Source organism: Stegastes partitus, unplaced genomic scaffold (genome assembly GCF_000690725.1).
Source record: "Stegastes partitus isolate 25-593 unplaced genomic scaffold, Stegastes_partitus-1.0.2 Scaffold1558, whole genome shotgun sequence".
NCBI classification, from domain to species: domain Eukaryota; kingdom Metazoa; phylum Chordata; class Actinopteri; family Pomacentridae; genus Stegastes; species Stegastes partitus.
Window position 1 is genome coordinate 103,297 of NW_007579289.1, and position 24,398 is coordinate 127,694.

At 40.4% G+C, this 24,398-nt stretch overlaps 1 protein-coding gene across 1 annotated transcript in view; it reads right to left on the minus strand.

The window, feature by feature from the left end:
- Positions 1-432: 432 nt before the first annotated feature.
- The window catches only part of zfyve16 (zinc finger, FYVE domain containing 16), a 33,506-nt gene continuing 9,540 nt past the window's right edge, over positions 433-24,398 (minus strand). The window contains exons 4-18 of the mRNA XM_008300555.1: positions 24,170-24,266; positions 8,615-8,791; positions 8,376-8,512; positions 7,958-8,174; positions 6,941-7,063; positions 6,507-6,662; positions 6,192-6,416; positions 5,525-5,607; positions 4,784-4,888; positions 3,842-3,992; positions 3,633-3,713; positions 3,381-3,543; positions 1,777-1,882; positions 1,502-1,678; positions 433-1,124 (exon numbers count right to left, since the gene is read on the minus strand). Coding sequence (XP_008298777.1) covers positions 966-1,124; positions 1,502-1,678; positions 1,777-1,882; positions 3,381-3,543; positions 3,633-3,713; positions 3,842-3,992; positions 4,784-4,888; positions 5,525-5,607; positions 6,192-6,416; positions 6,507-6,662; positions 6,941-7,063; positions 7,958-8,174; positions 8,376-8,512; positions 8,615-8,791; positions 24,170-24,266 — 2,157 coding nt within the window. The 3' untranslated portion in view covers positions 433-965. The remainder of the gene's footprint in view (positions 1,125-1,501; positions 1,679-1,776; positions 1,883-3,380; positions 3,544-3,632; positions 3,714-3,841; positions 3,993-4,783; positions 4,889-5,524; positions 5,608-6,191; positions 6,417-6,506; positions 6,663-6,940; positions 7,064-7,957; positions 8,175-8,375; positions 8,513-8,614; positions 8,792-24,169; positions 24,267-24,398) is intronic.

Here is a 24,398-nt window from a genome sequence, read left to right on the forward strand (position 1 = left end):
TCCCTGGACTGTCTTGTTTTGTGCCCAAAGATATTCAGTTTACTGTCACAGAGGAGGAAAGAAGCCAAAAAATATTCACATTTAAGAAGATGGACTCTGAGAATTTAGACTTTTTTTTCTCTCTGAAAAATTACTGACACCTTTGATTACCAAATAGTTGACGATTTGGTTACAACCAACAACTCATCAAATAATTGTTGCTGCTCTCATTTTTAAACCACTTGTTAGATGCTGTTGGGCTTAGAGGCCACTGTGGATGTGACAGCTGCACACTCACTATGTTGAATGTTAACCAGAACACGTTTGTGTGGAGTTCAGTGAATCGGACAACAAGTCAAGACGATGAGGAAAGACAAATGTTCCTGCATGAGGCCCATTGTTTTCTCGTGCAGTATCGTCCTAAACTGGGGAATGAAATGAGAGCCGAGTATCTTCAGAGAAAGTGAGCTGAGATTTCTTTTCATCCTTGGGGTGTACATTTTTACAACGGGCCAGCTATGGATGTTAAGTGGCTACAGAGTAGCACCTGATCACCTCTTTGCGCTCCCGTGCTTTAATTTCCTCATTTCATTCAATAAGCCCATGGTAAATTATAACAAATACATCCAAATGAGACTTTCGATTGAGCGTCTGTGGGAAACATTCACTGAGGAGCTCCGAGCTGACAGAGGCCAGCCGGGAGCCTGGAAGGCAAAGCAGAGGAGATCGGGTTGAACAGTTTGGTTGCATTTGGTCGTGTTGTCGTATTCCTTGTTTAGTGTTTGGCTTCATGTATTAAAGCAGCTTTGGTGAGCACGAAACACTCAGCGGTTCCTCAACAGAAAACCGAATCAGTTCACATCCCCAGCCTCAGAGGGGGAACGTTTGCAGCTGGCTGCACGTCCAGCAGCTGCTGCGTCAGTTTGCACGTCCTGCAGCTTCTTACTGCGTGTGTTCAGCGTGTTCAGGGTGTGTCATGGTCTTCATTAGATGGCATGTGTGATGTAGAAGATAAACTCCATGTCCATGGCTGTCTGTGGTACGCTAGCACTACCTCCGTGGATGACGGGGATCAGAGCGCTGTCCATCTCGTTCATGTAGCGCTGAGGTAGCAGTCTGCCTCTAGAACCAGCCTGGTACTCCACCTGAGGCACAAAACACAGAATTACTGCAACAGCTCAACACAAAACAATGATATAAAGACTTTTAGACCTTTTTTGTCACACATTATGACTTGCTGAAGGTTGTACAGATGTCACAGCAGAACTTGTACTACTTTAGCCATGCTTGTACTGTTTCCATAGATGAGCAGGACCTTACATTGCAGTGAAAAATGAATCCACAGTGAGGAACACCCAGAAACTACTTAGAGTTTAGAGCTAAATCAGCACACGAGACAATATAAGTTATCTTTTAATAAAAGAAAATTACGTATTAAAGTCCAGCGAAAAATAAGTTATTGTCTTCTTTGGCCTTTTGCTGTGGAACTGAATTCAATACTTCTTAAGACTTTGCTCTTTACCATGTCAGTCTGTGTGGAGATGCGAAGTGAGATGGAGTTGATGCCGCTGGAGGCGAGAACAGCGAGGTGAGGAGTCAGAGCACTGCAGGTTGCCAATGCCATCTCCTTCTGAAACACGCTGCAGGACGACAGCACCGACGCCAGGCTGCAGTCAGGAGACTTCAGCTGGTAGAACACCTGCACAGACATTCACACGTCTGAACTGTCAGACAGGAAGCTCATCCAGCGCATGCAGGCTGTGAGAACAGGGGTGTTAATTAAAATGGAAGCGTCACCTCAGTACACCTGATGGAGCGACCGTCAGCCTCGAACTCAGTGTCCTGCTGCATCCTCACACTGTGGACTCCATCCAGAGGTCTCCCGTCGACACCGCTCGTTCTACTACAGAACATTACAGTCACAAAATCACATGAGAGATATTGTAAATTTTTAGCTGCTAATTAAAACCCTTTCCCACCCTAATTAGATCAGTCCAACAATGGCATGGAGTCTCTCATTTTCCAGGAGCTTAGTGACACTTTTCATCTCTTAGCAGCTGCAGCAGCACAAATTAGGCCAGACTTACTACGCAGTATTTAATTTAACTGTTCGTGCTACAGTGCTGATTGTTCAGAATCTGTTATGTTGATATCCAGCTATGCCATGCTTGGCTGAGGGATATAAAACTACACACGGTCCAGTTCTTGGCTGCCTTTATTTGACAGGTGTCGACATCCACAAAGCAAAAATCAGCTGGTGATCATTATGATGAGTACCAGTAATCCTGACAACTTCACTGTGCAGCATCCTCCTGACAGCTTGTGGTATTTGTCAACAGGGACTTTTCTGGATGTAAGGGTCTGGTTGCTGGATGAGCATGTGACTAGGCATGTGATCAACAGGGGCTTTCCTTCCTTAAAAAAAGAATCCAATACAGACAACTGTCTGACTTCTGACTTCTAAAATGGACCAACGTGGCAGCTTGTTTGGAAAGCTTCTCTTCCTTATGAAAACAGTTCACCAAAACGGGTTCCTGAAAACACTGACAGTGAGAAATAAGCCACGCAGGTGCTGAATATTTCTTCACTTCAGATCGACAACTCTCTGAACCTTAAAACCCGCCGGTGGATTTAAAAGGCAAGTTATCAAAAAATAATCTGCAAAATGGCGCAACTGATCAGAGAAGAGTAGAAACACAATTAATCATCAACACTTAAATATTCTGATGGCCACTGAACGCATCCTTCATGACCTTAAGTTCTGTCAGAACATCAACCAAATCTAAGCTTAAAAATGTGACATTTAATTAAAATTACTTCTTTTTTTTTTACATCTCATTTTAAGAAATGACAAAAAATAAAATAAACAGTTTGCATTATATCCCATAAAACACAAAGTTCTTAACAACTCAGCTGTCACCAAAAAAAAAATTTGACAAAAAACAATCAGGCTGTGTTTACTCAGAGCAGAGAGGAGATGAGTATGGCAATAAATTAAAAATGTAAGTAGTAAAATATCACCGTTTTTCCCAGTAGTAGTAACTCATGGGGTTTAGGAAAAATGTAGTACAATCAATTCATCATTTCATGTTGTGTTATTTCCTGTATCATTTATGGTTTCACAGCTGTCATCCAGAACAGAAAAGTTCTCTCGACTTCCAGCAGTGATGCTGTTTCCATACAGATGCAGGACTTTATATCGCAGTAAAAAATGAGCCTACAGTGAGAAAAAATGTTTCAAGAGAAAAAAAACGCCTAAGTCAAAAGGCCAAACCCCAACAAAACCAAGAAGAACAAAAAGAAAATAACCGGAAAAAAAAACCTTGAACTAAAATCTTAACCAGGTCACTCCATGTCAACAGATTTCACAAGAGTGTGTAAATTTCCGTTTGAACAGTTACCCCGTGTTGACAGGAGAACTCCAGTCGATCCAGCGGACAGTGACGTTCTCTCTGAGCTCCCCGCCATCGTTCCTGCCGCAGGGTATGTGAAAGTCCGTCTGATCTCTCAGGGCTGAACGCAGAGACTCCATTGTTTCTGGAGGGATCTGCACCATCAACCCATCTGACAAACAACAAAACAGCAAAGTTATTTTTTTGTTCATTCACAGCACTGATATAGCAAAACACAAGCCAACAAAGCCACAATGTTACCTTCAACAATGCTGGATTTTGCAATAAAGCCTGAGGAGGCTTTTAGTGCTCCATTGAACACCACAAAACTGGCCCCAGTCACTGGAAGAAAACATACCAGAGGGTAACTATTTCATTTGTGATGGTATATTACCAGCTCCTCCCTCATCCTCGTTATTTTGCCACAAACAGAAGCGGAAGCAGTGATGAGCATGACTCAGGTTTCTCACCTGTGCGGGTCTTTCCAGGCATGCTGTTGGCCTGCGTCTGATAGCTTCCCTCCTCGTTCTGAAAACACACCAGGTGAGAGTCGGCCTCTGTGCTGAAACTTGCTCCGATGCTGATGACGTGCTCATTGGATGCATTGACCACCTTCTGCATCTGTAAAACAGAAAGATCCTCCAGTTGACCTGCGCTGCACGGCTGTGGATTTACATGTTTACCTCTGTTATATTTTTATTCTGTCGAGGTAGAGATATATGATCAATTCCTTTTTTGTTTGTTTGATTTTCTAGCTAGATTTCATTCAGGCTAATAAGATTGGCAGCTAGAATTCACTTAGTGCAGGAACACTTTGCTCATTTAGAGATAACCTGCAGTTTTTTTCCCTCATGAAAAATACATTTGTTGAAAAGTAAGTACAATTTCAGTTGACTAAGATTTTCTTTGGTTAAAATACATCCTTAACAAACACACAGTGTCGCCCCACTTAATGCTTCTGATAATACAAATTTGTACCTCAAACTCACTTTGCAAATGTAGATTTCATATTTATATTTTTAGTCTATAATAAGCTCCATGCTCTCGTACTGTTTTTTTCAGATTTCAGCTCTGAGGAAAAAGTTGTTGAGTATTTCATTACATTTTGAAAAGCTGAGTGGCTCAAATGAACGATGAAACCTGATGATGTGTCTTTACTTGCTATTGTTCAGCAGCATCATCACAACATTAGCCTCAACACTGATATGCTACAGTCTGACAAATGATAGTGAAGATTGATTTAGACTCAATTCATGTCTTAAAGAAATAGTTTGACAATTTTGGAAATACGTTAATCAGCTTTATTGCTGCAGAGACGATCAATCTGTGAATATATAGATCATTCTGCTTTAATTCCTGGCAAGAAAGCAAATATATTTATCAGAAAAAATACTCCTTTAAGGCTCTTGTACCTCATTAAAACTACATTTGGGAATGTCGATGTAGCTGTGGCCCATCTCCATGTGGATCCTCAGGCCCTCCACGACTGACAGGCTGTACTGGTAGTTCCTCAGATCCTGGAGGGAAACAGTTTGTTAGTTGGCAACCGGGTGTTAAAAGTAGTCTATACATTTAAAATCATTTAAATGCTTCATGGTCAGAGCGGGTGTCACAAAATGTGAATTTGCTATTGTTCCTACTGGGAAAACACTGCCTATATACCTCTGCCCAGCACTTTGAGGCAGATATAGAAGATGTCTATGTTTTGATGAGCGCTCGTCCAAAACTACACCTTTGTATTCATGCCGTAGGGTCAAGGTTGCCGATGATACATTTATTTTGTGATCAGTTGCATCAAATAATCTCAGACTAAGCTGCTTCTTTCTTTTCTCAACAGTAACTGAGCTTGTTTCTTTGCTGTTATGGATTCAGAGAAGTGACTGGAATTTTCCAGCAGCTTTAAAATATTTATCTGTTTACAATCTTGCTTAAAAAAGACAGTTCTGGCAGTGGTCTACAGTTACACAGCGACGGCACTCTAAATTGCTTCTCTTTTAAACCACAGCAATCTTCAGTCCTGTTTGAAGAGTGACCTTATTGTCGGGAATGATTAACAGTAGCCAGCTCCTTAATTAAACATGTGGCTTCAGTGGGATTAAGAACACCAGTGTGTGGCTTTAGTTCTGAACATCTGCTTGTCCGGTGGTACTTACAGCCAATAAATTCATAATGGTGTGTCCCGTCTCTCGAAACACAGAGTCCCGAAAACGAATGCTGACCAGTGCAGTGGGATACACTAAAAAAGAGAAAAGATACAGGTTATTTGATATGTGCATGAACCACAGAGGCTTTCATTTAGTGGTTAGCAGCATTTCCAAAAACCCTTCAAGAAAGATTCCGAAAACATTCATGAATGTTTTGTCGTTTTAGGTAAATTACACAATATTTTGTGCATAATTTTGTAGAGATTTTCCTGTAAGTCCTGTTCCATAAAATAAAAATTATTATAGCATTCTTATTGTAAGTTACAGATATTGATATAAAATGTTAGGAAACACTGACAGACCACAGTAATATGGTCAGTGTCATATGATGTATGATGACAAAAAGAAAGCCAATCTTGACAACTGAGAAGATAGAACCAGACAAATGTGTGTTACATGAAAAACTACCTAAAGTCCTAGAACAACCTTCAACAGTGATGGAAGAAGTATTCGTTTCATTAACTTAGGTAAAAGTACCAAAACAGCAAAGTAAAAATACTTGATTAAAAGCAAAAGTCCTGCATTTATTAAAAGTACATAAGTATTAGTAGTACAATGTACTTAAAGTAAAAGCTCTCCTTTAAGACACAGACAGGATGGACAGTAAACTACACACCGCTGTATTCAGCTCCGAGCCGCAGAAGCAGTCTGAGTGGAAAGACTTTGGCCCAGGGAACCTCCAGTTTCTGGATGAGCAGGCCAAACAAGAAAGGCTGTGGAGGCAGAGTGAGTCCATCCAGAGACTGACAGGTGGGAGAGAAGAAGAGCATGCCAGCGTGATCCTTACTGCCCAAGAAACTGCTTGTGAACGTCACGTTATCCAGCTCCTCCAAAAACTTCCCTGGAACAGAAGATGATAATTGTGTAGTTTTGTGTTTTCATCATGAGTAAATAAAATCAGTTTAAAGGTAAAATAATGAGCACTTCCTACCTTTTTGGGCATCTTGGTAAATGCTGAGATACAGGGTGAAGAGGTCTTTGGGCAGAGTTTTTTCTTCTGGCAAACACTCCAAGAGAAACACCACTTCTTTCTGTCCCAGAGCCTGCAGTCCATTAGAGCCAAAGCACCAGCACTGTCTGCTGGAGCCTGGAAGATAGAACAAAAATACAGAGAGTGAACAGGAGCCTTGTTATTGGGAACAGTTGGAACAGTTTAGGAGATTCGCCTCTTCACAGATGCTGCTACACATTACAAAATAGGACTTCCAGGGAATTCCAAGTGTTGTAAAAGCACTTGGAGTGCTGTATCGCTACACAAGGAGACTACTCTGAAGTGCATGACAGCCGTTGGTAAAGTCAGTTTTGGTTTCACAAAATATACACAGTCCCTAAACTTTTTCACTGCATCTTGTGTATTCTACTCACTTGTAACCAGTTTGACGTTGACTAGCAGGTTGGCATTCAGAACGAATGTCAGAGGCCGAGGTCCTCCCTCCTCTAGTAAGTGCAGAATCTGGCATGGAGCAGGGCTTTCCTCAACCAAAACATCTACACAGAAAACACAGCAGCGTGAGGTCAATGTTTGATGCATGCAAACAAGTTCATCATAGTTCAGAACAACAGACTGGATTCATTTCAGGATTGGACTACAGGAGTTTTAAAATCCTGACAGATTTAGAAATTAGGCTGCATCAAAACTTCACATCTATTCTTCTCATTTATATTAGATGTTTGCACACTACATGATCTGACAATAAATATTGTTATAGATAAATAAATAGATTATCATGCCAGAGGGAGCAATCAGGGAGCAGAGCACCAGCTCATGTGAGCTCATGGGGAAGCAGGTGAAACAACGTGCTGTAAAAATAATACTTTGCACAGACAAAAAACAAAAGCAGAAACAAGTCTGGATGAGAAAATGTTCAGACAATGTGGTCGAAAGTTTTTCAATTCTTCAGTGAGAACTGCAGGAGAGATTTTAATGATCACTTTTAACATCTACAGCCACTAGAACAAAATAACCATCCAGACTTTAACTCCTGAATACCAAACATATTTTATATTACAGGGAAGCTCAGATGAGTCTGTGACCAGTTCAGAAGGTGTCAGGCTGACTCTGTAAACACTTCACATGATCAGATTTCTCTTCAGAATGTCAGGAGGGCTGAAATGGAGGCGAATCAGCTGGAAACTCCTGTAGTCTAAGGCAGGTAGTGTTTACCATTCCATACAGAAGTTTAGGAACTCTGAGAAACTTCATGCTTTTGTTTCCTTACGATTTAAATTTAGGATCAAAACAAATGAGACAGCAGTAGAAACTGGCTTTAACTTTTCTTCTACACTATATGTTCTCCTTCTGCCCTTCTTCTTCTTCTACATTTTAATGTTGACTTCCAGTTTGTAAATGTACAAAACTTAGCTAACAAATCAAACACACACCTCCTCCGTCGTCCTCTCCGGTGGTGATGAGCAGTGGAGGCAGCTCGTCCTCATTATCTGGCAACAGACAGGGAACCCTCTTCACCGAAGAACCTATTCCAGAGAGCAGCGCATAATCCCAGGGTCCAGATACCGGGGGCCGAACTACCTCTACAGACCCAGACGCCTCGGGGGCGGACGAACCACCGACCCCAGCCTCTGGTCCTCCTGAGCCAGGCTGAAATGAGATGGTCAGTGCTGTGATACAAAGCCGAGCCTCCTTCAGTAGATTCATTGTAATTGCTCACAGTACTTAAATGTTTGTTTCCATAAAAGCCTGGTGACAAACTGCCAGCTGAGAACTTTCTCAGCAGCTTGTGGTATTTTGTGCAAAGAATGTGACAATATGCCAGCGAAGCTGTGTGGCTAATTGTCTTACTGTTTGGTCTGCGGTGACACCGCTGAACTCCTGGGAGCTCCTGCGGCTCGTCACCGACAGCCTGGTTGTGTCTGCCACCTCTCCGTTGGGCAAGATGCCATCAGCAAACCACACGCGCTTCTGTTCACGAGGACAACCTTAAAACACACAAAAGAAGAAGCCTTTTCAAACGTACAGCTCAGGAAAGCCAACAACCAACTAGCTACACACTGTGTACCATAAAAAAAGAGTATCCCTACTGTCGTTGTTTGGGTGTTTGAGAACAGACACTGGCACCATGACGGTCGGCGGCGGAGAGTTAAGTGTGCCGGCGGCTCGAGCCTGCTGCAGAGGGGGGATGGTGCTGCAGTACTCAGAGGGGACGTTGGGGTTTGGGCTGGGACCCGTAGGACTCATCATCCGCTCCAGGGCCTGGGCTACAAGGAGAAAGACACCATTAGATGTGTGATCATTTTAGTGCAAGTCAGATTTAAAGAGCCCATAGTTACTTTTTAGGGTTCACCTTTTGTTGATTGTGGAAACAACGTTGGAAGAGCAGAAAGTGTAAAATGTTTTTCTGGTGTTTGAGATATTCATAATCTTCTTTGAATTTTTGTTAGTCTTTTTAGGAAACTTTCTTGGGGATTAACAACAACATCAGTTTATAAACACGGTGTCACTATCCTACTACACTAGGTCGGATTTCTTCCTAAAAACTCCAATATAACAAGCGAACACTCAAACTGCCCATATTCTCCTTTTTGGGGTGTTAGCCTTCCCTTCTTCAGTGTGTTATATAGCTGCATTTTTCTGCATGTAAAAGGTCTGCACACTTACGAAGCCCAACCAAAGTCATTCTCTCCCACAGAAAACTCTGCTTCTCACCTGTCTCAGACATCTCGATTTACAACCAGACTTTTCTTGTGTTATTTATCTACATCACTATGTAAAACATTTGCATAACGCCTGCCTAGCTGGTAGTGTGGATCTTTTAAAAAAAAAAAAAGAATGAGCAGCTGCCTCACAGTCCGACATATTTCCTCACTAAAACTGCTTCTGCTAGAGCTACATATCTATGGTCTGGGGAGATCTGGAGTCTTGCTTTTGCTGGGCCAGCTGCCCAACCATAGCAGAAAGGGCTTTTCAGGTAAGGAGCTAAAACAGAGTGTTTTAAACAGAAGGTGACATGAGGTGCTGCAACAATGTACAGTATGAGACAAGTAATTACATTTTTGAACATGAAACCATGAAATCACACTCTAGCAGACCCTACACACTAAATTGGGAACCTGCAATAATTAAATAATTGATCTTCTCTCCATTTAACTGCATTTTATGTATATATTTTATGTACAGGCCACGCTGTAAAAGTGTCGTGTGAAGTAGTTCAAGCAATTTTGTTTGTGTACCATTTACCCATTTAACCAGAGCTGTGAATGAACAACAGTTTTTATCAGTGTGCACACAGAAATGACAGCTGGCTGACTGTGAGTTTAATTAACCCTAATTTGACAAAAACTCTAACTTGGTCACTGACTCCACCTTTAATGGTTAATACATAATTCATCCTGAAGGCTCTGGACTCTTTAGCAACATCATAAAGCTTGTGGGTTTTAGTAAAATGCCTCAGAAACTGGAGGACAGAGCATTATGATGTTTGATTTAGACATTCCCATCACACTCAGGGTATATTGCAGTAACTTCGACAATACTCTGACTTTTCATTCAGCATCATGATCAGGTCAAAATTTCAGTTTGTCAGAACATTTGGTCAATAGCCCAACTGTAGTGTGTGATTACTAGCATGCTAAAAGTCTAAACTAAGAGGGGGAAATCATCTGCTTAACAACAGCATGACTGAAATCTCTTAAGTGCATGTAGTACTTGAATATGTGTTTAAAAGAAAGAGCACATAGCTACAAGTGATCTACATAGTGGTCAGATCTGTAAATAGATGGGAGAGTTATATGGTGCTCTGAGCACCAAAACAAACCAGAGCAGCAGCTTAACTCTTGGCTAAAGCTGATGAACACTGCTGCCTCAGCTGAGTGTGTATCAATAATGTCAGGTTAACACAACAACTGGAAGAATTGATGACCTGAGTAGTCAATATCAAGGCTTTTTGCAGTGAGGTTGTTTTGAAATGTAATTCCTGCCCTCTGGTGGTTAAAACAGCGTAATGCAGCGTGGTGAAGCTGTAGCAGGGGGTACCTGAGGTCATTTTGTTTTTATCTATGCTTAACTCTTAAACACTTAAACCAGTTATGAAAAGACATGGGACAATAACACACTACGTCAAAGCTCTTCTTGGTATTCAGGTAATCAGTCTATCAAACTGTATTTGCATAGCACCTTTGACACAGTGTAGTGCAGTTCAAAGTGCTTTACAGATGACTGATAAGCCCGTCGCAAAACAAAAAAAGACTGAAATTAAATTAGAATAAAGAAAATAGACTAAAGAGTAAAAATACCAAACATAAAAATAAAATCATGAAAACTAAATATAGAAACTTAAATAGCTTCACAAGACCAAACATAAAAATTATAAAACACGTTTTTAAAAAAAATTGATTAAACCATTTAAAAGGACCTAAACTCAATAACTTGATTAAACAGATCTTTTAAAAACATTAAAACAAAGTGATAAGAAGTAGTATCTACTTCAATGGACAAATGATCAAGGGGGAAAAAAACTAAATGGATAAAGTAAATAATGTATATAAACCACATTTAATCAAAAGCTAGGCTATAGAACAGGGCTGAACAATTAACTTCAAATAAAATCATGCCTGCACCTAACATTTTTTTTCCCTGTCAATTAATTGGTCGATTATTTTTGTTGATCGATTTATTAGTTGTTTGCTCAATAAAATGTCAGAAAATGGTTTTTAAAAAAATAATTTAAAAAAAGTTGATCAGTGTTTCCCAAAGCCCAAGATGAACTCCATAAGCCAAAGATATTCAATTTACTGTCATAGAGGAAGAAATAGACCAGAAAACGGCCCCCGTGACCCTAGTGAGGACTAAGCAGTGTATAGATAATGGATGGATGGAAGCTGGAGTCAGATGATTTTGACTTTTTTGTCTTTCAAAAATACCACTCAAACCAATTTATCGGTGAAGAAAAAAGTTGTAGATAAGATCAAGTAATTGATAAATAACTGCAATGTTGGATAACCATTATGCAACATGTGTGTCTGTTGTGTCAGTGCTTTTACAAATTCACACCATCCTCCTTGTGTGAGTCACACTTTTGATAGTATCTCATGTTTTAAATCTATCAAAATGGTGAACTAAAGCTTGACTGAGATCAAACTGCAATATCTGTCAGAAAGAGTTGCAATATGATGTTTCCCCCAAATTGTTCAGTCCCACTGCAGAGGCCAGTTCTAAGTTTACATTTACAGATTTGAACACTGAGCTCCTCTCAGGTCTTCAGGCAGACTGTTAAAGAGGCTTGAAGGATAAAAGCTAAAAGCTGCCTCACCAAAGCTTTTAGTTGTGCACTTTGGACCAACTAACAGATTCGAGGTACGACCTGGCGGGCCGTCCTGGGTCATACTCCGTCAGCATGTGAGATAAAACCATGAGGTGTTTTAGAAATAAGTAAAAGAATTTTACAATCAATGCAGACACTGACCTAAATTAAGGACCTTAAAATAGGTGTAATGTATTCTCTCCTTCTGGTCCTGGAAATTGCTCAGGCTGTAGAGTTTTGAATCAGCGTCCGTTGTTACCCCGTCCTTGCCTGCCACTTAGGCCCAGCGTGGTGTGCAGCTTCGCCCTGGTCGCCCTCCATGTGCGTCCAGGTTTTACTTGCTTTCCTTATTTAATTTGTCTCTGCGTGAGATCACTCCTTTATTCTTGTTTACGATAATCTATTTGAGTAAATGCATTCATTTGTGTGCTTTTCGCTGTAATGTTAACCCCTGCTATCAAAGCAAGAAAGTAAGAAAGAATCATTGGACTTGGTGCCCCTGGAGCTCACCTAGTTGAGCAGGCGACCCATAAACAGGGGATATAGTTCCCCGATGCAGCGGTCCTGGGCTCGGCTCCTGCTCACGACCCTTTGCTGCAGGTTTCTCCCCATTCTTTTCCCCCTTTCCTGTCTCGCTCTACTGCTCTAATGTAAAGGCAAAAGCCCAAAAAATATATATATATATAAAAAAAAAAAGAATTGGTGGACTTTCAGTTTTGCTGAAAACAAAACAAAATATAAATAAAAATTGAGGCAAAAATGAGGATTCTAAGTGGCTGTCTACTGTCACTTAGCGCATGCCGTTGCAATTTTTTATTTTTTTTAAATTATTTTTCTGGCCTTTTTGTCTTTATTATCGGGGACAGTGAGAGTGAGACAGGAAAGGGGGGAGAAGAGGGGAGGAGGACCTGCAGCAAACTGTCGTGAGCAGGAGTCAAACCCACAACCGCTGCGTTGGGAAACCACAGCCCCTGTTCATGGGTCGCCCGCTCAACCAGGTGAACTACAGGGCGCCCAATGCCGTTGCAATTTTTGATGCGCGCGTCAGCCTTGTCTCACACAAAAACGATGTCCAGATATTTCCAGTTGTTTTGCTTCTTTAGTGCTTCCACAAATAAGCAAAGTATGGCAATTAGGTGGCCTACTAATACATACTGCTCCCATTTGCAGTCATCTCATCTCATCTGCGCCTCTACATCGTGGTTAAAAAACTTTATGCCTCAGATCACCTGACCTCATTAACCTGGCTGTAAAATGCACTTCCACCAGAAGCTGCCACTGCCACCCGCAGTACAAACATGTAATGCAACAAAAATAAATGAGTAAACAAACACATGAATAAATGGCTGTTACAAGCATATTTCATGTAAAACACTGTATTCTACATGTCTTATTCATAATATGTCAAAATTAAAGCATCTGCTGGAACCAGATTCTGAACAAAACTCAAAATTCAGCCCTCCTTGGTGCAATCGAGAGAGGGCATTAATGACTCAGCTGGAACAACAGTCACGTCACAAAATTTCAGAGACTTGAATTGGGCTGCACTGCAGGCTTTGTTTACTCAGAGCAGAAGTGAGACTGGAAACAAATCTAAGTAGTACGTTACATATAGTATGTAAAGAACGTTTCACTTTTTCCAGATACTGGTAGCACCTGTAATTTAGAAAATTGTTGTATATGTTGATTTTGGGGTTGTTGTTTTTTTTTTTTTTTAGGTTTTGTAAAATAAATCATTAAATAAATTAATGTTTGTTTGTTTTTTTTCTACTTGTATGATTTATGGCATTACTACCATGTCATACTGTACAAAAGAGATTGTATATTTCTCTTTACTTCTAGCCATGGTTGTCCTGTTTCCATGTAGGTGCAGTATTTCATTTTGTAGTAAAAATTAGCTCACAGTGAGGTTCAGAGGGTTACCATTGAAATTACTACCTGTAAATAAGCTGAAGCGGTTAAATTCAGTCGTTTTCTGCTGATCCTAATGAAAAACAAGCAATTCAAAATTATCAACATCTGTTGAAATGCAACATTTTATCATGCTCAACTTTTCAGCTTCATTGCCCGGTCCTTGTTCAGTCACAAATTTGGAAAAGAAGTGACTACTGCAAACAAAAATCAGACATGTAAGATCGGAATCAATCCTTGCTTGTTGAAAGCTGCTGAGCTCCATCTGCAGTTCATCATTTAATGGTTCACTTAGTGCAGATGAATGAAGGACGGACGTGAGTTGTGACTTTCAGGAAGGCTGGTTATGACTGAGAGGCTTTCTGGTCGCGCTCCGGCAAAGTGCTGATGCAGCACTCGTCTACATTATATTGATTAAGCATCATAGGGCTTTATCGATCGGGTGTGTACTGACAACAACAACTACAGCGTGGCTTACAAAAGCACAGGAGCACAGACACACCAGGTTGAAGCAACGGCATTATTATTCAGAACCTTGTTCATAGAGAAAAGTGAGACAGCATCACTAGAAGCGAAGTTGGTTCACCTTGCTGAGCAGCGAAAGGATGACACGGCACAAAAAAGAAAGTCACCAGGGGGCTCGGGGCTAATTACTTCAAGCAAAGACAAAAATACACAGTGAGTGACCCCATTTTCAGTGCTGCTCTAATACACACAAACATTCACAAATATCAGCACAGATTAGAAATGCCACAACAAAACACAGCAGCAGCAGCAGCAGCAGCAGCAGCACAAAGTTGCTGACAGACTATTTACAAAGAAGTAAGATGCATCTTACCTCATTATCATCCTCATCCGCTCTGCTACAACTTCACAAATCCACATGATTTATTATCACAAGTCTACCCATCAGACTGACTTCAGACCAGTCATCACAGCCCTTCCGAAGCGACTCCTTGCTCGCTGTGTAGCAGTAAAAGGCTGTTAGCTGTAGGCTGGGGTGTGTGCAGTCAGCCTCACATGCAGCTCAACAGAAAAAAAAAAGAGGAAGGCAAGAGGGAGGAGTGGGGTGACGGAGAGGAGAGAAGGATCGTAGCTCGAGCATCCGCAAGCCACAAAAGTGGATCTCTTCTTAATTTAGACAGCGTGTGAGCATCACATGTCTGCTGCGTTAGGCGGGTCCGGTACGACACACACACACAATCAAGGACAAACGGCAGCGTCCTGCTATAACTCTCCTCCCTCTTTTCTGTCCTCTCCATCCATCTTCCCCCCCGCCCGTCTCTCTCCGTATCTGTGCTGCAGTCTTTAACCACAACAAGGTGCCTCTGAACATGACATTTATCATTAAAGCAGACACAGAGATTTTAAGTCATTTTCTTACGCTGCGTAAACCGAGAAACACCAACCTGCTGTTTACCTGCAATCCTTCATATGAATGTAAACAAATGATATTGAGGAGGACATGAGACAGAAAGCCCCCCGAGCCACCTTGTACGTCACATTTCTTTTTTTTGTCTTTCATGCCTTAAATATTTATCAACTGCATAATAAAAATGTGATTAAGTTTTAATGCCATCTAGGGAATTCAGTCTATTTTAAGTTTTTAAGGTGATTTGTGTGTCAGAGGTGACAAAAAAATGCAATAGCACCATGTTAAAATATTGGCTCTAACAACTGTTAAATATTACAGCTGAAAAGATTTTTTTGGCCACTTGGGACAGCAGAACAATCTGGAGGCATATATTATCAACTTGTATTTTAGGTTCATATGGCTGGTGTGTTAGCAGATACAAAACATTTCTCTTCATTGGCTCCTGGAGAAATATTTGGCTCGTCTTTAGCTGAAGGCTCTGATATACAACAGTCTGGTTCTGGGCACGTAGTGTAGAGAGGCTGTTGGAGTGTTTTTATGTTGCTAACAGCTGCCTGCTACGTCTGGAGGTTGCAGCTGTAAAACCAAAATGATAAGATGATAAAGCGCTACAGAGAGTGGAGAGAACTTACAGATTCAGGTCACTTATTAGTCTGACTCACTAGGTCATTTTTATCCGTAGGTTCATGACTACGCACAGTCATAGAACCACTGCAGACAGAAAAATTAAGGATGTCCCAAACAAGATTTTTTGGCCCTAACTTCTGTGACCCTTAATGGACTCTGGCCAGAACTTGTGTGTTTAAGAAAAGCTGGGATTGACTAGGACAGCGGTCCTTTATCTCAGTAGCATATGTAACAGAGTTAACTTTGCAGCCTAAATCGTGTTGGTTGACTAAAACAGCAATACCACCACAGGAAAATGTCAGCTTGTGTAATCAATTAATCCATTATTAATTGATACTGCTGCTGATTTAGAAAACTATTAAAAATCGTCCTGCTACAAATGGTGCTCTCTCTTCAGGACACCTGTGAGACATCACAAGTAAACAAAGGATCAGGCTTAGGATTGTATTGATACCAATAAGTTAAAAAATGCCTTGATTGGCCCCGATCCCTGTCTTTTAGATTGGATCGCGACATCCCTAAGAAAGATAATAATGATACACCTTTAAAATGTTCAGTATGTCGATTTGAACATAGCACCTAAGTCAAATGAAGGGGAACAATGCTAAGAGTGTTCTACCACTCCGAAGGGAGGAAGGACACTGTGCTGCCTGAGTATAAGTAAAGTTCTCTTATATTTGGTTACATGACAGTTGCATCTAATTGTGGTCTTATATAATGTTGTATTATGGGTTATCTTCAATGTCGCAAGGGTTGTCAGTCTGTTTAAACTGAATAATTCACCCCAAAACAAGGACCACAGGACTGAACGACAACAGACCCATCGCACTGACCTCTATAGTGATGAAGTCATTTGAGCGCCTTGTCATATCCCATCTCAATTCCATCACCGACTCATTCCTGGACCCTACGCCAACATAACCAAGAGGTCCGTAGATGCTGTCAATGTAGCTATTAACTCCATCCTCCAGCATGTGGACACAGCAGGAAACTACCCAAGGATCCTTTTTGTGTTTTCCAGCTCTGCTTTTAATACGATCATCCTGACTCTGCTGCAGGACAAGCTCTTCCGGTTGAACGTGCCTGACTCCAACTGCAGGTGGATCACTGACTTCCTGTCTGACAGGAGGCAGCAGGCAACGCTGGGAAAACGCGTCTCTGACTCACAAACTATCAGCACAGGATCACCACAAGGCTGCATCCTTTTCAATCACTTGGTGACCTGGCGCATGCAGAACAACATGGAGCTCAGTGCTCTAAAGACAGTGGAGATGACTGTTGACTTCAGGAAGGACTCAGCCCCACTCACCCCATCACCCTGTGTCAATCCCCAGTAAACACTTCCTCCACCATCATCACCCAGGAGCTGAACATCAGCTCCCACATCAAGAAGGTTCAGCAGAGGATGTACTTCATGTGGCAGCTGAAGATGTTCAACCTACCAAAGACAATGGTGGTTACTTCTACACCTCTATCACACCTCCATCCTCACCTCCTCCATCACCATCTGGTACGCTGCGGCCACTGCTGAGGACAAGACCAGACTGCAGCGTATCATCCACTCAGCCAAAAAGGTGATCAGCTGTAATCTTTCGACCCTCCACAACGTGTACACCTCCAGAACCTTAAAGTGTGCTGGGAAGATTGTGGTCAACACCCCTTCTACCCTGGACATAAACTGTTCGATCCCCTTACTTCTGGAAGGAGGTTGCGGTCCATCAGGACCAGGACCTCACGACACAGGAACAGCTTTATCCTGTAGCAGTGGGCCTCTTCAACGAGGCCAGAGGCTCTGCCCCTCTCCTCCTGTCATAGACATTGACTCTATGCATTACATTAACGCACAGCGTTTAAATAGGATTATTATTATCCTCTTGCACGTTTCAAGTTCTTGTTTACACTACACACTGTGTAAGCTTGTACATTCTCAGGTGACTAATTTGCACATTCCTCCACACTGAAAATGTTTCTGTTACTTTTTGTGATTCATAAATCCTTCATAACACTTACTGTTAATTTAATTTATAACACTGCTTCTTATTTATCTTGTTACACTTAAAACCTATGACTGGCAACACTTTTTCATCTATATGTTACTATTCAGTGTTGTGCACTAAACACTGAGTCAATATCCTTTGTGTGTAAAAACTTACTTGGCAATAAAACCTTTCTGATTCTAAATGCATTAATCGTAGCCACTATATCATATCTGAGTGTGTGGTGAGTGCCTAGTTGCATTGTTTTACCGTTCTATTATCATGAGACAAACTGTATGGAAGCTGTACTTTCTCTTTACTTTTTGTTGTAAATTTTTTTTTTTGTACTTTTGTTGTAGTCTTTGTTGTTTGTTTGTTTCATTCTTAACTGTGTTGAATTAAATGAATTAAGTTTTTTATTTTCCTCAGTTGCTCTTACAAACCTTTAGAAAATTGATGAGGTGTTGAATTTATAGAAAGTGAATTAAACTTGGTGGTGCTGAGATAACGAGTTGAGGCTTGTGCATGACTTGTATGGGGGTTTGACTGCTGGCCTGCAGTACAATCTGATTAAAATCATAGACCGTATAAGAAAGATGGATGCAGCTACCATGACGTCACCCACTGGTTTCTGGTATGAGAAAGTGAAGCCAGGATTTTGGTACTTCCTGATTGCCATCTTGGATTTTTGAAACCAGAAATGAAAAAAAAAAAAAGATTTAAAGAGGGCAGAACTGGAGAGCAGTGACTGACTGACTGTGAGCAGAGGACTTTCTGCCCACCCACATTTACCGGCTTCTTGTGTGTTTAACGACGCTGCTGCTAACATTAGGCTCCAAAAGTCGAGATGAACTCTACAGGTAAGTGTTCAAGTCACCTCAATGACTTATTGTACTCTTGTCCACACCAGGATAGCATTATATATAAAAGTAGTGACCTGCGTTACCGCAGCTGAAGTTATTGTAAGTTAAAATTAGACATTAGTAACCTCTGATAATACAGTACTGCCCACGTAATGTCACACCGCCTTATAGAATATCCCCTTTATAATCATAAAATATTGAAGTCCCGAATAATTTCCTATATAACCTATAGTAAAACATTTATTGTCATAGAATAATGTCATAATCCCGGTTTTTGTCATAACGAAATTCCTAGACATTGATTCCACAAGGTCACAGTCCAGGGTTCTCACCAGCATTATAACAGAGTAACGGCCCGTTACGCTGCTGCCTGAAAAAATTACACTGCAAATTGGGCTGTTCTGTTGTTTTCAAGGGTATATAGCAAGAAAATCTTTAACAAGCGCTGATACAGTTTCTCAACCGCTGCTAATGCTGCTATTCACTAGCAGCTGAAGACAGTAATGTCTTCAGCTGCTAACCATTAGCAGCATTAGCAGCTCTATCAGTGCAATTGGAATATCCCAGACATAGTCATGATTCCGTCCTGGACCAAGGGTGTGACAATAAACGGGCAGCACTGTAAAACATGTTCTCGCATCATGCTGTAAATTTGTTCTGTATATCTCAGGTAACATTTCATAACTTAGTCAGTGTTAACAGTGAAGCAAAATTAGGTTTGTCAGTGTCCTAAACTAGTTAACTGCTAGCTGTAACTAAGTTTCCTGTAGGTCACAGCTGATCACTCATTACAGATTGATAACATTATTAGTCTTTTAACTACTGCTGTCTCATCATTAATGATCAGCAGATAGAAATTAAGATAACATTTACACCACAGTTATCCACTGTTATTGATTAATGTTCCCTCAGTTCAATGAATGAAGCTCAGGTCTGTTGTGTGACTTCATATCACTGTTCTTTGGTTCAGTATCAGACTGTGGACTGTTTTTAACAGCTTCTGTTCATTTCACTAAGAATCTGTTGAAATGATTCTCTCTTTCAGAAAATTATTAGAGGTCTACCCACCATGACGTGAGCATCATACTGAACCACAGAGGTGAGCTATAGTTACATTAGGCTGCTATTTAATGTAAAACAGTACAGCAGACTGTTTTCTCTACAACAGTATATTGTCAGATAACAGTGTGGAGCTCATGTAATCACAGTGGTTTCTTTTCATTTTTCTTTACAGCCCACATTATGATACATTGGGGAATAAGAGTAAACTTTATTGTCTATCTGAGGCAGTAAAATGTTCTAGGCCTCATCCAGAAAAACAAACATTTCCATAATACTAAAATATATGACAAAAACATCACTTTCTATTGTGTTACAGTCATATCCTGCTGTGTTCACTCATGTTTATGTTAAAGCAGTTGGAATGAAACAACCTTGTAGATCTTTTTCTCACTGTTAGTGTCTTTTCCTTCCAGCCATGATGTGGATCATTGGGAACATCTACGTCTGATGTGATCTAAGATCTACAGAGAACATGAACATCCGGCTGTGGTTGTCTGAGGTAGAAGAGCCTTCTCCCCTTCTTCACCCACTGCAGTAATAACAATAAATTACAATATATATATATATAAAATATTGTTGCATTGCAGTTTCAGCTCTATCTCTTCAAACAGCACTTGTCTTGTGTCTGTAAAGTATTTACACTTCACTGTAAGCTGGGTAACACGTTTATTTCATCCATTTATTACATGCTTTTACACATCTTTACAGTTCAGTATTGTTTAAAAATAATAAAATAATTCCTAAATGTGCAATAAAGGTACTTATGAAGTTCTTGCCCTGCTGATGTTTTAATGCTGTATATCTGCTATAAATGAAAGCAACATGTACTCTGTATTGTAATAACGCAACAACAGCAGAGATGAAGTTAAAGGCAAGAAATGGAACTTGTGAATACTAAAAACAAAGAATAATAAACTGCTAAAAGAGTCGGTCTGTCCTTCCATAAGTGAAAGCTAAACCGGAAGTGGTTCACTGAGGATGTCGTTCACTCAGTCTCCTTCATCACAACCACATGGCACCAGATGAGGTTTTTCTTCTGCTGGCTCTGCTCAGAAGATCCTCACAGTGAATATGAGACACACCTAAGATGAAGAGAGAGATCAAAGTATCAGCATCAACATCAGAGGGTCGTTTAAATTAACCTTGGAAAGATTTCCTATTTCATAAATAGCTTTCTGAGCACTTATAGAAAGAAAGGCCACTTCACTTCACATTTAAATAAGAAGTTATTTTTTTCTTCAGCTTAACTGTGCTGCAATTTAAATGTTATATTTAACTATAATGTCAGTAACTGCTTTGGTCATATTCCTGGAGTTTATTTCTACAATCTACACTATAGTAAGAAGTCTCCAAAAACAGTTTTATTACCTTTATGTACCACATTACAATAACACAACACACATTAGCTGTTTACATGAAACACAATACAAACATCATTAGCTTAATGCTACAATATATAACTTTTAATTAGGCTACTGCTGATCAGCTAGCCTGGTTAGCACAGTGCATCAGTAACTTACATTAAAGGTAATATTTACTAGATGCTAACTATCTTCTCTTGTCAATACACACAGAAATAAACTGCTCCAAATCCTGGAGTTTACTACACACATTACATCCAACACTACAGTTGCATATTAAGTGCATTAAAACTGGCACCAATAACAAAACAAACATTTACTTACCAAACAGACGGTCGGAGTCCATCCAGTGTCTCCTGGTTCAATCAGCCTAAGGTCCTAATTACGGTGAACTGAAAACTGATTAACACAAGTCAACGGACAGTAAAACTGTCTGCAGAAAATGTGCTGCTACTCCACCGATAAATAACAACGAACTAATCGTTAATTATATCAGATGTAAATGCAAACGAGGAGAACACCTGGGTTCATGGTGAATGAGTGTTGAGGCTACCTCGCCCCTACGACCTGTCAATCATTCCAGACCAGGCTGTCAATCAAACAGCCACGCCCCCTCATGTGACATAAACTTTGACGCTTTATACAAATTTCAATATTGAATTATTTTCAGAATGACCATCTGATCTCTGGCTTTGACCAGGAAAACCAACAAAAAATACATAAATCCTGACCTGTAGAAAAGCTGTATTCTGTGATCTGAGTTTTGCTGTGTGGTATTGGGGTCTATGGAGCCTGAGGTTTTTGGAGCCAGCCCCTGTTGGCCGTAGTGGTATTGCAGGTTTTTGACACTTCTGGGTTGGCTTCCCTTTCCAAAGCCGGTTGCATCCATCTTGTTTACACAGTCTATGGTTGAAACGTTAAATTGAGAGTTTACTTGTGTAAACTTGAGGTTTAGATTAGCGGTCTTCAACCTTTTTTACACCACAGACCGATTTTAAGCAAGAAATTTTTCTACAGACTGGTCATTGCGCACATAACAAATAATAATTGTTTTTTTTCTATTAAAAAGTTTCATAAACAAATAACGTCTTTTTATTGCTAAGTATGTGTTTACTTTTTTTTCTGTCTCAGTATCCAGTCTCTCCCACTTTCCAAAGAAGCTCTCCTGAGACGTTTGTTTTTGACCGATGGCTTCGTTTAACAGCCGGGCATAAAAACTGACAGTCAAGTGCGGGAAATGAGCACAAACAGAAGTGACGGGAGGACGCGCTTGTCATTTTTCAAAATGAAACACCCTGCAGACACCGCTGGAAATGAAAAATAAAACAATAAAATGTTTTTATTCTTTTTGTGCGGCCCGGTACCAAATGACCCACGGCCTGGTACCGGTCCATGGCCCGGTGGTTAGGGACCGCTGGTTTAGAGGAGGCGAGTACAAACCCGGTTGTTTTCTGAAGGTACAACTTACAGATGTCCCCTAACTGCTTCACTTGCAGACTATCAGTAGATGCTACAATTTACCAATGTTTAGAAAATGCCTCACAAGCATCGGCTGTGCACAAGGAAGCCTCTAGCCTCCAATCAGCTACCGCAGTGCAGCAGTTTTGATTGTTGTGTGAAAAAAAAAAGTGCATGAAAAGAGTAAAATCAGTCGCTCTAAAGTCAGATTTACCAAAGTGAAAAACAGTGATTTATCTACCTGTCCAGGTCACAAAGACATACACACAGACAGACCTGCTTAATGTGAGGTGAACCGGTGCAACCTGTGAAAATGCTTAGCTGCACTTGACAGATGTGAAGTGTTTGTTTAGCTCAGGTTAACCTGCAGGAGTTTCTGATAATGTATTCTGCTGCTTCAGAGGAAATTATTCCATAACACTTCATAATCTAAAAATGAGTTAAAAGGTTCGTCTGACATCTTTACTGCATAAATGACCCGTGGAGAAAATCCAAATAAATCCAGTCAGACAAGAATCCATCAAAAATAAAGTAAGAACATGATTCAGAGGGAGAAATCGACTTGTGACAGTAATTCAGTCATCTGTTTACATACTCAGTTAATGCTCTCTCAGCAAAGAAAAGCACTTCACAAAAGTAAAAGTTATAGAGAAAACACTGATTACCATTTCTAAACAGAAGCTGACTCTCTATGATTGCTCATTACTGAGTCTGTGTGAATAACAGTGCAAACAGCTGAGGGGGAAAGATAAAGTGTCTCCATCATCTCCTAAAAAAAAAAACTTCAAACAACTTCTGAATAACTATTGTCAACTACTGCACTGCAGAGGTGGAATATCTCTCCTTGAACTACGGAAATGACATGAACACATACTATCAATATCATTAAGAAAATGGGATTTGTCCAGTAAAATGGTTTATGGTAAAGTTATACTTTACTATGGTTTGCTTCTATTTATTAGGAAAGCAGTGTTATAGATACAAATCACTCAGTCTTTGTCCACATCAAACATATAGATAATCCAGGTTTCTTCAGTAATAGCAATTTAACAAGCATCTGAAAACTGTGTCACATAATCAGAAAATTAGTCAGCATTTGCAAGAGTAAAAATTTTTCTCACTGATTTCTGGTATTTTCCAACTCATTTTGGCCAAGTGCTGATACCAATATATGCACATATTTTACTCCCTAATAGCAGAGAACATCATGTCCCTCCTGGAGTGGAATTAACATACTATAATACCTCCTCACATCGTAATGGCCCACTGGCAGGTGCAGACTACTTCAACATGCCATATTTATTTTTATGCAAAATCTTTAAGCAATAAACTGCACACTTTCATCCTGGCAGGCGTTATCTGTCCAAGAATGTTAATTTGGGGTCAATTATTTTAAAGCCTTTATCTACAGATACTGGTGATGTGTCAATATCATTGTGCATCCCTAATAAAAATATATCTTGGCTCAACTATTTACCTGAACATATCTAAAGCAACGTGGATGACTATTTACTTAGATTTACATTAGCTTTACTTTCGGTAATTGTTTAAGATATTTTGGTGTGTTGTTTTTGGCTGTATTTTGAGGATCCCATAAAGAATAGCAACCACCATGGTGGACACTGATGGAGATATAAATAAATAAACACACATGCATTAGCTTGGAGTCAGCCTTTGTATCTACACACAAAAAAAAGGTCCTACCTCTGTGTATGGTATCAAAGCAGATGACACACACACGAGCCTCCTTCTCCAGATACTTCAGCTTACATTTTCTGTTGCAGCACACAGCACAGTAAACCTGCCACAGAGCAGAGAGGACGACAGACATATAAGAAAAGAAAGACACAGCAATTCACAGCATGTCCAAGCGTGTTTGTGTATCTAGTCCCTTGAACAGCGTGAGATTGTGCTGGAAACAATAACACATCCT